Below are 16,705 nucleotides of genomic sequence, written 5' to 3'. Positions count from 1 at the left end.
TCCCATTTGTTATGTTCTAATCAGAGTCCTAAATGATTGGCCCGTTATACAGGGACAATGATCTCTAGTTCTAGGTTCTCCTGTTAGCTGTTTTGGGGAAGAGCTTCTCCAAATTGATAGTGGAAAGCACTGTAATATTCTGTGACTAGATTTCTAGAAATTCTTTCATAACTTTACAAACTAAGGATCCTAAATAAAACCTGGATGTCAATATGAATGGCCTGCAAAAGTGGAAGCAGGAGTTACACTAGGTGATTTTCCTACATCACGATCCCACCTCCTGCCCAGCATTATTTTTATTGTGGGATTCCAGGGACATGCTGCCACCTCCCAAAGCATGGCAGAGTTGGATTCCGAAGCAGGCAGGTTTGAAGGCCTGCCATGGCCCAGTTCTGTACATGAGTGTCTGGCACTCTAGCCTTCACTCAGCTTCATGTTCCCTTCATATATTCCCAGATCTGCTCAAGCACACTCACCCAGCATTCACTATGGACCGAACCTATAAGACCATGAGAAAGTCTTTGAGACTAAACACTTATTCAAATGCCACTGAAAAAATTAATCCTCTTAGCTCATAAAACAGCCTTCAGGCACACAGTCATTCAAACTTAACTTGAAAAAAATAATCCTGTTAATTGTTCTTAAAATTGTCAAAATAAACTGTCATTCAAAAATCTCTTCGAAACATAACCCACTTAAGAGTTCATAAAACTGCCTATCAAAAACACTCACAATCCCCTTGACAAACTGTATCAAGAACCCCCGCTGAGCTAAACCTATTGGGGATTTTGGAGTTCAGCCAAGCACTCATATTGAGATTCCATTGTACAGCTGTATCAACAAGGCCTCCAGAGCTGAATACATTGAAACCTTTGAAGAAGTGGAACAGGTGGCCATCTGTTGCACTGCTTCAAAGGCTGACCTATCAATCAAAGACCTGTCATATATAACTGTTTCAAAGACTGAACAGGTGGCTGACCTGTCAATCAATGAAAAGATCAAAGTGCAGGGTGCAGTTGACACAGTAAAATCTGAATCTCAACACTGTTCAATGTAGAAGAGCACTTTAATCAGTGGATAATGTACTCTATTGCATCTGAAGACTTTGTTAGTTTCACAATGCTGGTCAATTTTCTAAACAAAGCTAAGAACATCTTTAACTTATCATACATCATGAGACCTGAAGTAGGCAACATCTTTTAAACTTGCCTGTCAAAAGGTTTCTGACTCCAGACCAGAGTTGGGGTTTTCCGTATACTGCATCGTATTGACAGCCATTAACTTTTGGCAGACCGGGTGATCCCGGCAGCAGGATTCCCCCATGGTTCACAACTCCTCTGAGATGCCATGAACCATGTTGTGTACCAGAATGGGCACAACCCGTTGAAAATAGCAGTGGGTGGAAAATGCCAATTCTCTGCAATTAAGGTCAGGGGTGGGGGTTCACTATCCTATCCAGCTAAAATTAGCTGGTGACGAAGGGGGGGGGGGGGGGGGGGGGGATCCTGGAATCATGTCCCAGCCATCATTTTTAAAGCCCGCCTGCCTTCTAACCTGGACAGAGGCATGAAAGTCCAGCCCCAAGTGTCTGAGTACATCAATACAGTGCAGGTCAGTCATATTGGCCAATGATAATCTGGAGGGACAGCAAGGGATTGGTTGCTGAGTCTGTTGAAGCAGCAAACGAACTACAAGAAGACCCAGATGACATTTGTAAGTGGGCAGAACAGTGACATATCAAATTCAACTCAAATAACTGAGATGAAGAGTGGTGCCAGACAAATTAGGCAAGAGGTTGTAAATGGTTTAAAAGCAAAATAGATACAACATTTAAGCATTTTCAGTCATTGCACTAACAATTCAACTTCCCTTTCTGGCCCTCATGCTACCTGACAATGTAAATGGTTCTTTATGTTTAGGTACTGTGTTTCTCACGTTCAATACTGGAAGGAAATGGTCGCTTCACCTTGGGCACTGTCTCTCTTCCTTTCAAAATTACCTTCATCAGCTCTTTCTTCAAAAGAAAGAACAACCAATAGCCCCTTGGCTTTCCAATGTTCTTTCTTTCTAATGTTCCTTTCCTATCCAAAGTTCTTGAAGACATTATTGTTTTTTAATCCACCCAATATCTTCTGTGTGCCAAAGAAGCAAATCCATGTGTTTCCCATCCGGAAACCCTGGATGAACAGGGATATCCACTGCTTGCTGAAGTGTAGGTCTGAGGCGTTCAAGTCAGGCAACCCTGACCTATACAAGAAAGCCAGATATGATCTAAAGAAATCCATCAAAAGTGCCAAAAGACAGTACCAGACCAAGCTCAAGTCCCAGGCTAGCCACACGGACCACGCTGTCTATGGCAAGGTCTGCAAGACATAACAGGCTACAAGATGAAGGCATGTAAAATCACCGACTCCAATGCACCCCTCCCCGATGAGCTCAACGCATTCTGTGCATGCTTTGAGTAAGAGGTCAGTGAGAGTGAGCCCTCCACCCCAGGAGCCTCTGATGAACTTGTAATCTGAGATCACCATTGCAGACGTCAGAGCAACCTTCTCGAAGATCAGCCCACGGAAAGCCACTGGCTCGGATGGGTTACCCGGACGAGCACTCAGGTCTTGCGTGGATCAGCTGGCGGGGGTATTCACAGACACCTTCAACCTCTCTTTACAACAATCTGAGGTCCCTATCTGCTTCAAGAAGACAACCATCATCCTTGTACCAAAAAAAAAGCCAAGCAGCGTGCCTTAATGACTATCGTCCAGTGGCTCTGACATCCATCATCATGAAGTGCTTCGAAAGGTTAGTCATGGCATGAATCAACTCCAGCCTCCTGGATTGCCTTGATCCACTACAGTTCGTCTACCGCTGCAACAGGTCCACAGCAGATGCCATCTCCATGGCCCTGCAGTCTACCCTGGAACACCTAGATAACAAAGACACCTATATCAGACTCCTAATTATCGACTACAGCTCAACCTTCAACACCATCATTCCTACGAAACGCATCTCCAAACTCCGTGGCCTTCGTCTCGGCTCCTCCCTCTGCGACTGGATCCTGAACTTTCTAACCCACAGGCCACAATCTGTAAGGATAGGCAACAACACCTCCTCCACGATCATCCGCAACACCGGTGCCCGACAAGACTGTGTCCTCAGGCCCCTACTATACTTCTTGTACACCTATGATTGTGTGGCCAAATTCCCCTCTAACTCGATTTTCAAATCTGCTGATGACACAACCGTAATGGGTCGGATTTCAAACAATGACGAGACAGAGTACAGGGGCGAAATTATCCCCCAACGGCGCGATGTCCGCCGACTGGCGCCAAAACGGCGCCAATCAGACGGGCATCGCGCCGGCCCAAAGGTGCGGATTGCTCCGCATCTTTGGGGGCCGAGCCCCAACATTGAGGGGCTCGGCCGGCGCCGGAGGGATTTCCGCCCCGCCAGCTGGCGGAAATGGCGTTTGTTGCCCCGCCAGCTGGCGGAAATGGCGTTTGTTGCCCCGCCAGCTGGCGCGGAAATGCGGCGCATGCGCAGGAGCGTCAGCGGCCGCCGACAGTTTCCCGTGCATGCGCAGTGGGGAGAGTCTCTTCCGCCTCCGCCAAGGTGGAGGCCATGGCGGAGGCGGAAGGGAAAGAGTGCCCCCACGGCACAGGCCCGCCCGCGGATCGGTGGGCCCCGATGCGGGCCAGGCCACCGTGGGGGCACCCCCCCGGGGTCAGATTGCCCCGCGCCCCCCCCCCCCCCCCCAGGACCCCGGAGCCCGCCCACGCCGCCTGCTCCCGCCGGAAAATACCAGCTTTGATTTATGCCGGCCGGACAGGCAATTTCTGGGCGGGACTTCGGCCCATCCGGGCCGGAGAATTGAGCGGGGGGTCCCGCCAACCGGCGCGGCCCGATTCCCGCCTCCGCCCAATCTCCGGTACCGGAGACTTCGGCGGGGGCGGGATTCACGGCGGCCAACGGCCATTCTCCGACCCGGCACGGGGTCGGAGAATGACGCCCCAGGAGTGAGATTAGAGGGCGGGATTCTCCGACCTCCCCCCCCCCCCGGCCGGGTCGGAGAATCACCGGGGGCTGGCGTGAATCCCTCCCCCGCCGGTTGCCGAATTCTCTGCCACAAGATATTCGGCGGGGGCGGGAATCGCGCCGCGCCGGTCGGCGCCCCCCCCCCCCCGGCGATCCTCCGGCCCACGATGGGCCGAAGTCCCATTGCTGGAATGCCTGTCCCGCCGGCGTGAATCAAACCACCTCTCTTCCCGGCGGGACTCCCCTGCCCGCGGATCAGCCCCCCCCCCCCCCCCCCCCCCCCGACTGTGGCGGCGCTGGACTTAGTCTGCAGCCACCACGACGAGTTCCCGAAAATAAATACCACATGCGACCGATGCTGTCGGGAACTTGGCCCATTGGGGGCGGAGCATCGGGCGGAGGGCCTCGGGTAACTCTGAGGACGTCCCGACGGCATGCGGTAGAGTGGGCAGAGCATCGCAAAAGCAGCAACTCCCCCGATTTCGGCACCAACGTGGATTCTCTGGCCGATCGCTGAACGTGGTTTCGGTGTCGGAGACCGGAGAATCCCGCCCCCTGTTTCGTTCCACAGATGCAGCCAGACCTGCTGGGTTTTTCTTGAATTTTCTGTTTTCATTACAAACATGTTTGACCATGCTATCACGTAGTTGGCACAGGATTTTGACAAACTTGTTCGGACATAATAATTATCTTTATTATTGTAACAAGTAGGCTTACATTAACACTGCAATGAAGTTACTGTGAAAATCCCCTAGTCGCCACATTCTGGCACCTGTTTGGGTACACAGAGGGAGAATTCAGAATGTCCAATTCACCTAACAGCGCATCTTTCGGGACTTATGAGAGGAAACCGGAGCACCTGGAGGAAACCCACACCGACATGTTAATTTACAGTCAATTGAGTAGTTTTGAAGTTTAATCATTGTTATAATTTAGGAAACGTAATCATGGCTGAACAAAACTTCATTGATTTTGAACTTTGTGCCTCTATTCATAAAACCAAGAATTCTGCATGCTTTCTTTATCCAATGTTTGCAGCTTTTCCTGTCACCTGGGTATTGCTGTTGCTTTGCCGCATCAACAGAATTTAGCCGAGATGACCTTGATAAATATGTATAGTAGGTCCCTGATGAGGCCACACCTTGAGTACCACAATCAACTTTGGGTCACTGAACTGCTTGACGCAGTTCGGGATAAGGCCTTGTCCCAGTAAATCTTTCCCAGGGATCAAGAACCCCAGGGAGCGGAGGTCCTCCAGCCAATCAGAAGCTGTCAATTATTTTGAATGGCAGAACAGGGGAGTCAGTGACTGCTGCTGTATCCACCCAAGGCCTAGAATCATTGCTGGCCCCTCGACCAGAGGTGAGTAATGACAGAAGGGTCATTACCAAATGAGGTTCTTAAGTGGCCATTAATTGTCCACTTAAAAGCTTCAAATCGTGGCAGGGCACCTCCCTCTTAACTGATACCAGCCACCAAAACTTGGTGAGATGGGGTGAACACAAGATTCTACCCGTTACTTTATTTGTGAGAACATTGGAACAACCCAAAGTGCTTTACAGCCAGTTGATTATTTTTGAGATATAAGTCACTGTTTTAATGTAAGAAATGCATTGAGTGTTGATTACACTGGGTATTTTGTTGAACAATCATGTGTTTTGCCCACAGTGGAATGAAGATTTCGCAGACACACTAAATGTAAACTGGTCCTCCCCAAAGGAGAAGAACTCCCGCAAACAAATCAATCAGGTAAACTGTCAGTGCAGTGCACAGTACCCTGTGTCAGTACACAGCAAGGATCTGCTGGGTACAGAATCAAAACTGAGCAGTCAGTACCAACCAGGTTTCACTGAAAGGCAAAATGACAAAACGTGATTTTTCCAACCAATGTTTACAGAAAATGAGAAATGTGGAGGAAAATTTAATTTGTTGTAACTTTGCACTACGAACTTGTAAACAAATTATTTTTGTCAATATTATCCTCAAGGAGGGCAGCACGGTAGCACAAATGGATAGCACTGTGGCTTCACAGCGCCAGGGTCCCAGGTTTGATTCCCTGCTGGGTCACTGTCTGTGCGGAGTCTGCACGTTCTCCCCGTGTCTGCGTGGGTTTCCTCCGGGTGCTCCGGTTTCCTCCCACAGTCCAAAGACATGCAAGTTAGGTGGATTGGCCATGATAAATTGCCCTTAGTGACCAAAAAAAGGTTGGATGGGGTTATTGGGTTACGGGGATATGATGGAAGTGAGGGCTTAAGTGGGTCAGTGCAGACTTGATGTGCCAAATGGCCTCCTTCTGCACTGTATGTTCTATGTTCCCACAAAATATTTTAAAAAAATCCTTCCAGCTCAACTGAAACTGAGGCTTAAGAATGCATTGCCAAGCCTAAGACTGGGTTTGAAAAGAAATGGGACAGCTTAAATATCAGTTTGAGAAGAATTGGAGAATCTTAAATGTGCAGTTCAAATTGGAGTACACAGTGTGGCTGTTCTGATGGTTCAGTGGACAAGTGGACAGCATGGGCTGGTACTGAACCCTATAGACTAAGAGGGTCCAACATTTAGTCCCGAATTCTGTGCTGAATGAACTGATCTCAGCTATGGCAGGGATAAGAGAGCTACAAGCTGTCTCTGTGCGAGGAAAATGGTGAGAGGTTAATAACTCAGACTTCCCATTCTGACTGTTTATCTGGTGATCTCTGCTGTAAAGTGTACAGCATGTGGACAGGATCAGGTTGTAAAGACACACATAGAAAGCTGCTCGTGGGCATTTACTGCCTAGGTTTGTGTTGTAGAATGGCCACTTAACCAATTAAGCCACCCATGGACCTGTATCTGAGCAATGAGTCACCACATTCAAGAGAAAAAGAAAGGGAATAAACAGATGCTCATAACCGTCTCTCTGTTCACACTACAGAAAAGTATTCAAGCACTTTTAAGAACAGCTATGCAGCATAATAACATCAGGTATGCTTGGAACTCAGTATGATGCCAAGCAGCCATGGAATTCAATTTCATCTATACCAGACATCAGTAACATGAGCTGGGTTGCCCCATTTGTGAATAGTGTTGAGAGACAAGAGAAGGGAAAAAAAATGTTTTGAATTCTTTTGCTAACCGCACGGATACAGCACATGCTTCCTAATCAGATTGCAATGAAGCAGATTTCCAGGAATGTCTACATTGGGAACCCAACTAAAGAAACTGAGATTGGGGCTAGCACCAGAAGAAAGCATGCATTCTTTCAGTGTTGGCATAGAAATTGCTGTGGCACCCTGAAATCTAGGGGAAAAAAGACTGTGAAGCAGCTTTGCGTTAATAAATTGATCCATCTTGTCGGGGAACTAACCACAGTTGGGTTTTACAGGATCCCAGTTCTGAATCAAAAGTCACCGTAACCTCTGCAGCTCCAGATACAGCATAACCTGGAATAGGAACTAACACAGTCTCAGATTTAATCCCTCGTATGCGTGGAATAAACAGATGTGAATCAAGGGAGCACTACATCTGGCCCCCCTACTAGGGATGAGAAAAATCAGGCCAGATTTCAGAATGTACTCAAGGATTCTTCGAAAGGACCCCCGTGCAATTGTATGATGGTGTATTCCATTTCTTACAATATACCACAGTTTTTAAGTTTCTGTATGTTTTTGTCTTTTGAGCTCCAGCTGAAATATTAAAATATTGTTCTGGGCTCTGAATGTCGGTGCAGATTCTGTTTACTTTCCTCTGGTAATATGAAGAATGTTTTAAAGAAGTTGGCCTACTCCAGTTTGCTCTGTCACTTCATTCTTTCAGATGCCACACTCCTCAGCTGCATTGCTCTCTGCTGCAATAGAAAATGTCTTGTGGTAACAAAGTGGGGTATAAATACTTTAGAATTTATAGTCACTTGAGTATCAGATAATATTCCCATCCTTAGGAAATGTATTTTGGAAATCCAAATACGCTCCAGCTACTGGTTCCATTTTATCCACCCTGCTTCTTACATTCTCAAAAATTTCCTTTCCTAAGGATGGGAATATTATCTGATACTCAAGTGACGGGGGGGCGGGGGGGGAGAGTGTGGTCGGCGTGGGTGCGTATGGAGGGCGGCTACTTGTAAGGGCGCCAGTCTGGGGGCGTTGGTAACTGCGCCTCTGCCGCCCCCGCCAGCGTGGTACTCCACCAGCCCCATGGTGGTGGCGGCCCTGAGAGTTTGGGGCCAGTGGAGGCGGCATGTGGGAGCATCGGTCTGGGCCCCAATTTGTGATAACCACCGGTTTGCCCTTGGGAGTATGGATGGAGGGTTCCGGGTGTGGCGGAGAGCGGGGATTGAGAGGATGGGGGACGTGTTCATAGAGGGGAGCTTTCCGAGTATGAGGGTGCTGGAGGAAACGTTTGGGCTGGCGAAGGGAAACAAATTCAGATACTTGCAGGTGCGGGACTTCCTTCGTAAACAGGTGGCAACCTTCCCGCTCCTACCGTGAGGGGGCTTCAGGACAGGGTAATTTCCAGAGGGTGGGTAGGGGAGGGGAGCGTTTCGGACATCTATAAGGAGCTTATGGGGTCGGAGGAGATGCAGACCGAGGAGCTGAAGCGTAAGTGGGAGGAGGAGCTGGGAGGTGAGATAGAAGATGGTTTATGGGCAGACGCATTGAGTAGAGTCAACGCGTCTGCAACATGTGCCAGGCTCAGCCTGACACAATTTAAGGTTGTGCACCGGGCTCACATGACAACGGCCCAGATGAGCAGATTCTTTGGGGTGGAGGGCAGGTGCACAAAATACGTGGGAGGACCAGCGAACCATGTCCATATGTTTTGGACATGTCCAAAGCTTAGGGGATTTTGGCAGGGGTTTGTGGACGTCATGTCCACGGTGTTAAAAACAAGGGTGGCGCTGGGTCCAGAGATTTTCGGGGGTCCGAAGATCCGGGAAACCAGGAGGAGAAAGAGGCAGATGTTCTGGCCTTTGCTTCCCTGATAGCCCGGAGACGGATACTATTGGCATGGAGGGACCCAAAGCCCCTGAAGTCGGAGACCTAGCTATCGGACATGGCTGGCTTTCTCTGTAAGGAGAAAATTAAGTTCGGCTTGAGAGGTTCACTGTTAAGGTTCACCCGGAGGTGGCAACCATTCGTCGACTTCCTTGCGGAAAATTAATCATCAGCAGACCGGGGGGGGGTAGTAGGGGGGTAATAAGGGTGGGACCTGTACAAAAGGTAAACAGTTTTTGCACTATGTTTATGATTTCATGTATCTTGTCTATTTTGTTGTTGTTTCTATACCAAAAATACCTCAATTATTAAAATCAACTTAAGTTAACCTGCCATTATTAGTATCATGGCTACAAGCACAAGGCAGAGTCACTTGTCACTTTGCAACTCAAATCTTCTCTACAATTTGCAAAACGCAAATCACACCAGCCACCTGGATGGGTGCAGCAGCAAGAATGCTCAAAATGCAACAACATCGTTGAGAGAGCAGTTCCATGCTTGCCAACTCTTCCATACTGGCTGCTGCACAGCTCATCGGAAGAAACTTTCTTCCCTCTGAATTCAACCACCAAGAAAGGATAAGTGAAAAGTCATGTCCTAGGGATGCCACTACCTCCAAATTCTCTTCCCTTCCAGCTGTCCTGGTGAATATATATTGTTAGTCACTCATTTTTGCGAGGTCAAAATCCTGAATTTCCCATCCTAATATTGTGGGAGCACCATCAGCAAAGGGCTGCTGAAGTTAAAGGATAAATCCACCAGTATCCTTTTGGCATTGTCAGCCTGACTAGAAAACCCACATCCCGAGACCAAATAAAAAAATTAATCTTTCTGTAGCTCTGAAAAGAGGACTATTTCTTTAATATCAATTTAACTTAAGTTTCCATAAATTCTAAATGAAACACAGGAATGTTTGCTCTTTTTAAGTTACTTTTATACATCATTATACATCATTTTATTTCAAAACAAATCTAAAGTTACCGTGGTTGTGATGAAAATGTATGCTGGAATGGCCATTTAGTTAGCCTCAATTTTAAAATTAAGTGTTAGGGACTCTTTTATAAGAAATACTTACAGATTGCTCATGCTGGTTGTCAACATTCCATCACAGTAAATAATGAAACATTCAGTTGCTGGAACCAATGTCATCAACAGGCCCAGCAATGGCAATGTGTGAATGAGCTGCAGGCAGCTCTCAGCATTGTCCTGAAATGAAGAAACAAAAATAAAAACATTTTTTGATTTTGGCCCCTGTTAAAATCAAAGCTGTTGCTGAGGTGATGGCCTCCTCATCATGCCCCGACATGTCTGAAAAACTGGAAGGAACACAGTGTTATGGGCCAGGGTTTGATCGTGCATCACATTTATGAGATGGCATTGATCTAGTGTTATGGGCCAGGGTTTAGAGAACCTCAAAATGTATCATGGAGTTCACCTAACCCACAACTTTTAATAGATTGTGGTATGGGGAGCACACGGCCCACTCTACAAGTGTGGTACAGCAGAAATGGAAAAGTATTTTTTAAAGCAAAACAATGTTTATTCTATGAACTCTAGTTAACCTTTTTAAAACATACAGTGAACATCTTGCCAACCATTAATTCAAATACAACCCCCAAAGAATACAAGTAATCCTTAATAAATTCCCAAACAACATCCAGAAGACAAAAGAAACACCTTTTAACAGAAGCACATCAGGTTTAAATTCACTACTGAAAACAATTATAATTCTGAATTCACCAAATGATCAAGAGATAGTCTTTTGATGGCAGAGAGAACAGCAGTACATCTGCTTTGTCTGGCTTCAGCTCCAACAATGAAAATGAAATTAAAGCACACCCCGCAGGAAACAGCCTAAAACGAAAGTAAAACGCTGACAGACAGCCCAGCTCCACCCACACTCTGACATCACTGATAAACACCCATTTCTTAAAGGTACATTTCTTAAACAGACATTTCTTAAAGGTACATTTCTTAAACACCCATTTCTTAAAGGTACATTTCTTAAACACCCATTTCTTAAAGGTACTCTCACATGACAACAGAGATTTGTACTTCTACAGTTCTGTGCCAGTGGGAACTGGCACTGAAACCACAGTGAACCGTAACATAATGATATTTGTAAATGAATTAGAGATATTGAAAGGCAATGCTTGAAGAAAAATATAGTTCCAATAGCTGAGAGGTCAAGTACAAGGGGCCAGAGATGCAAGAATAAATACAAAAGCACAGATGGTAGGAGAAATCTCTTTACAGAGAGTTGTATGGAATTCACTTCAAGGTTCAGTGAGCTATGAGGCAGAAATGATGAGCTAAGCCTGAACTCTGAAAAAAGTGCCAGGTGAGCTGTTATATTCAAAAAATCTGAACCAGGCCCACTTTTGGTTTTAGCAGAGACAGGACAGGGGACAATCAATCTGCTTGTGAGATGTGGATTGATCATTTAAATATTACAATAAGACTGCTTGCCTTCTTTCTAAAAGTGGCTCTACCTAGAACATCAGTTTGGTTTACTAAGTTACGGGAAACCCAACAGCCGAAAGAAGGCCTGAAGGGCTGAATCCATGATACAGGAGCATTTCTAACACTGGAATTCCCTCCCTGTACCTCTTCACCTCTTTACCTTTCTTTCCTCCTTTAAGAAACTTCTTAAAACATACCCCTTTGACCAACCATTTGGTCATCTGGTCCCCTTATGTGGCTTGGTGTCATATTTTGTTTTATAATGCTCTTGTGAAGCGCCTTGAGACTTTTCATTACATTAGAGGTGCTACATAAATATAGGGGGCTGGATTCTCCGCTGTTGGGATTCTCCGTTTCGCCGGCAGCCTGGCGATTTCCCGACAGCATGGGGCTGCCCATAATGTGAAACGGCATTAGCCGGATGGAAAGATGGAGAATCCCGGCGCCGCCACACCAGAAACCTGGTGCGGCGGGACGGAGAATCCTGCCCAGGGTGTTATCGTAGACAACTAAGTTGAATACAGAACATAAAGAGGAAAACATAGAAAGTAAATAAAAGAAGCAAAGAGAAAGTGCGACAGTAGATTAGGGGGTGACATGAAAGAGAACTCAAATGTCTTATAAACAAAAATGGTAAAAAGGTGGCCAAAGGAAGAATGGGAGCAAAAAGGAGATCTTTGTTTGGAGGCCAAAAACATGGCTGAGATATTAAAATGAGTACTTTTCAGTCAAGGTCACAGAAAGGAGGAGGCTATGGAGAAACGGGATTGGATCAAAATAGATGATGTGAAATACTTGAAATGTTGGCAGTGCACAAAAGTAGAAAATTACCTAGTCTGGGTGGGATGCATCCAAGGTTACTGAAGGAAATAAGGATGTAAATTGAAGAAGTTCTGGCCACAGTCTGATGGGGTGAGGGATCAACCTGTCAACCAATATCATGTTGATGGTGGGGAAACCTTTAGAGGCAATAATCCCAGACAAAATCATTTGGTGTTTGGAAAAATGCGTGTTAATAAACGACTGCCACCATGGAGTTGGCTAAGATAAATTGTGTTTGACTAACTTGATTGTATTCTTTGATGAAGTAACAGAGAGGCTCGAGAAAGGTATTATATTTGATATTTGCATGTGAGCTTTTAAAAGACGTTGATAAAATGCCACATAATAGGCTTGTTAACAGAACAGAGGTGATTGTATTAAATGGACAGTGGTAGCATAGATGCAAAATTGGTAAAGAGACAGAAAGTAGTGATGAACAACTCTTTATCAGACTGGAGGAAAGCCTGCAGTGTTGACCTGAGGGGTCAGTGTTGGGACCACTGCTATTTTTGATTGTATATTATTGATATGGGCATAATTAGAAAGTATGAAGATGACTTTGAACTTTGAAATATAGTAAATTGGAGGATAGTAACAAATCTCAGGCGGATGTAGACTGCTGAAATGGGTTGTTGCATGGTTAATGCAACTTCCTGAAGAGAAGTGTGAAGTGATACATTTTGGTAGCAAGAATGAAGAGCTCAAAATGGAAAAATGTTTAAAAGGGGGATAGATCAGATAGCGCACATTCGAAATCTGTGAAAGTGGCAGGATAGGTTGAAAAGTCTTTTTCAAAAGAAAATAATATACAGAACCCCTGGGCTTTACAAATAGAGGCATAGAGAACAGAAGCAAGGGAGTTATGATGACATTTCGCAAATCATTGGTTAGGCTGGAGTATTCAGCCAATTTTAATCACTGTCGGAAGGATGACAAGGCCTTGGAGAGGGTGCAGAGGACATTTATTACAATGGTACCTGGGATGAGGGACTCCAGTAACATGGAAAGGCTAGAGAAGCTGGGGCTGCTCACCTTAAAGCAAATAAAGTTAAGGAGAGTAATAACAGGAGTGTTCAAAATTATGAAATGTTTTTGATGGGTAAGTAAGGACATCTGTTTCCACTGGCAGAAGGCTCAGTAACGAGAGGACACAGATTTAAGATAACTGGCAAAAGAACCAGAGTCAAGGAGGATTTGTTTTTTCAAATCGACATGGAAAGCACTGCCTGACGGATGGTGGAAGCAGACTCAATCGTAAATTTCAAAAGAGAATTTATTAAGTGTCTGAAGGGTAAAAGTTACAGGAGTATGGAAAAAGTCAGCAAAGAAGTAGCACAGGCACAATGGGTGAATGACCACATGCTGTGCTGTACCGTTCCATGATTCTATGATTTTTGCTATGTAAATATTGAAGAACTAAACCGGTTACTACCAGTTTAATGGCCAAGGTTAGGCCTATAATTTTAGGGAAGAGTTTTCATTCTCTGCAATATGAAACATGAAGATACCATTTGCTTTTCTAAAACCATCGTATTGCTTGACTGTGACATTATTGTGACATGTGCTGTTCGCTTCCCAAAACTAGGATAATTTGTCTTCTGAAAAAATATACACAGTTGGTGTATACCCACCAATAACTAACTGCCTTTTTTGGTAAATCCACAATGCTGTGTAGAACAAGGCTTGAGATCAAGATTTCAAAGGTCGATTCCCAATCTGAGCAAATTGGAACTGGGCAAGCAGTTTGAACTGTTACAATTAGCCTTGGTTCCCATGAGCTAGAGAGGAGGTACAGCCATGAAGAAACTATGGGCACAATTTACAGGCTGTGTCCTATCAGGACTGTACATGGCCGGTAGATACCGTGACAGGCCTCCTCCGGGTTTCCCGATAGTCGTTATGCCCCCGTAAATCCCGCGACGCCCCTGCTAGCCCCACGGAGGGGGGAGAATAGGGGTCTGTGAACGGGCACCGACGTTGGAGTAAAACACTCCGGTTTTTACTCCGGCGTCGGCACTTAGACGAGAATCCCGCCCTTCGACTTCCAAGGCGCAAAAACCTTTGGGGCTGGATTTCAGGCATGTGAACAACAATTTGTATAGGTTTCCAAGAAGAGGTAAACCAAGAGCAATTCCTTCACATCGTTTGAAAACAAAAACTGAACATTGAACTTTGCAGTAAGAACTAATATTGGAAATGTAAAAGAGGACAGACAGTTTTAATGAAAGGTCCATCTTGAATGCTGTCGTGACAGGAATATAATCAGAAATTCATACCGCATGTAAACCAATGTATGTTTACTCTTGGATAGCTTTGATGAGCTTCAAAATGCAACAGTGAATTTGTTACCTCAAGGGAAATTTCTGTCACTTCATTCCTTAATGATCTTTTCACTTCTGGTCCCACTGCAACTCCTCTCTGACTCTGCCGCATTGCTATGACATGTATAATAATACTCTTTACCCAAGAAAAGGAATTCCCATCTGACTGTGAGCTCCCTCTGGAGATGGGAACGGAAGTGGGGGTGCTAAAAATAGTAGCATCAGCTAGTGTGCTGATTCCCAAGCTCCATCTCATCCCTGAGTCATTTTCATGGAGGTGCGGTGGGGAGACTGCAGGGCTACTCACCTGCATGTGGTTGGTAGCCGATCTGGCTTGTTAAGGGCCACTTGAGGTCAATTAAAGGAGGTCGACTGAGATCTTCCTATTGGCCTGCAGTTTCCCAGGGGCAAATTAAGCTGCCTGAAGGTGGCCTCCCAATGGCAGACTGCTGGGGCCAGTTGTCCAGATTTAGTCCCTGCCTGGGTGCAGCAACAACCACAGGCCATCCTGTACAGGAATTCTTTTGTAAAGTGCACGAAGAGTCCACACCAAATTGGTCGAAAACAAAAACTTAGGATGCGATTTAACTAAATGAAAAGGCCACTTTGCGCCTCGGCGCGCTGCTTGTAAGGCGCAACGTGGTCGCTCGATCGAGTCCTTACTTTATTTCACAATTACTGTTATATACAACTCCAATAGTTCCCCACTGGGTCTTCTCTTGTTGGTGCTTTACTGGCCGACTCAATTAATACAAAGCGAACATTGTTAAAGGTCCCCTGCCCCCTTATCGGGGTAGCTCATATTCTGCAAGATCCATGGGGTAGTTACTCATCCCTACCCCATAAGACCCATGCAGGTTATAACAAATTCTCTACTATTCACCATATCCCCATACCATTCCACTCACAATAGTGGCCGAGCTGCAAATGGCATTTTAACATAAACTTTGGAAAAGAATAAGAGGAAACCGCCTCCATTTTGAAGTGTCCTCTGTCTCACTTATCTGCTATTACAAACTGCTGCTCCTTTCAAGCTAGAAGACCTCTGATTGGCTCTCCAGCTTCGGGAGCCTCCCCTCTGGTCATTAATTGGCCTATCCGGAGAGATCACAATGCCTGACTGTTCCCCCCACAGTGCAGCTTTCTGACCCCCATTTGAGCCTAATGATGGGGTTCGGAAGCTTGCAGGAAAAATCCGGCCCATGGTGCCTGGTCTGAGCAGTCTCTAACTGTACATGTGAGGAGCTCATTAACTTCTTTGTTACTAAGACCATCAACATCCAATCAGCTGCCTCTGGCCACATCCTTCCTTTTCACTAGCCCACCTAGCCAAACAGCCTCTAAGGCTTCGCATTGCCCTATCCCTGAGCTCACATTTTTCGCAATTTTCTCTTCTATCCCTTCTCATGCATTCTCTGAGCTCATCTTGTTAATGAGATCTGTAATATAATAGGTTAATAGAACAGTTATGGCAATGAGGGAGGTAACAATGACACCAGCAGTCATGTCTGCGAGATTCTGTACAGCAGACAGAGTCGGCAGAATTCATGAGAGATGTGTCTACTCAGTCGCCCACCTTGCATATTGTGTACGTAGTGTACATAAACCAGTTTGAAGCAACTACCTAAGTCATGCTACAGTCTCGCTAGTTGAGATAAACCACGAAATCCATATATGAAATAGTGCTGGTGACTCCAATCTAACCAAGAGTTGGTGCCATTGACGGAAGACCCACAGGCCGCAACTGCAGCAAACCTTCATCGGAACAACAAGTGTAGCTAACCAGTGGGCTACCAGAAAATGGTAGCGATGACGGCACACGACGAATGATCACTGCCCCTACCCTGCCCATTCAAAAGCCTCGAGGGCCCACGCACAGGGCGACATTGGAAGATGTGTTGAGATAACTTCTTGAGGTACCGTGCTGCCTCTGGTCTCCTTACCAAAGAGCAGATGCTTCAAAGATAGGGGGCGGGATTCTGTGACTGAGGCTAAGTGTTGACGCCGTCGGAAACGCCGACGCCAACGCGCGCATCCGTAGTGACTCCCTTCTCCGCGCCGGCCCCAATGCAACATGGCGCAGGGGCCGGCGCG

The 16,705-nt window shown here is 46.0% G+C and overlaps 1 protein-coding gene across 3 annotated transcripts in view; it reads left to right on the top strand.

The window, feature by feature from the left end:
- Positions 1-16,705, top strand: part of ctif (CBP80/20-dependent translation initiation factor) — a 455,795-nt gene that overhangs the window by 164,288 nt on the left and 274,802 nt on the right. For 2 of the 3 annotated variants that reach the window (XM_072497443.1, XM_072497442.1), the window contains exon 3: positions 5,701-5,781. The exons of the other annotated variant lie outside the window; for it this stretch is intronic. In XM_072497443.1, the coding sequence (XP_072353544.1) occupies positions 5,701-5,781 (81 nt within the window). The remainder of the gene's footprint in view (positions 1-5,700; positions 5,782-16,705) is intronic. 3 annotated transcript variants of the gene reach the window in all.

Source organism: Scyliorhinus torazame, chromosome 3 (genome assembly GCF_047496885.1).
Source record: "Scyliorhinus torazame isolate Kashiwa2021f chromosome 3, sScyTor2.1, whole genome shotgun sequence".
In the NCBI taxonomy this organism is placed as follows: Eukaryota; Metazoa; Chordata; class Chondrichthyes; order Carcharhiniformes; family Scyliorhinidae; genus Scyliorhinus; species Scyliorhinus torazame.
This window is presented reverse-complemented; position numbering and strand designations above follow the sequence as displayed.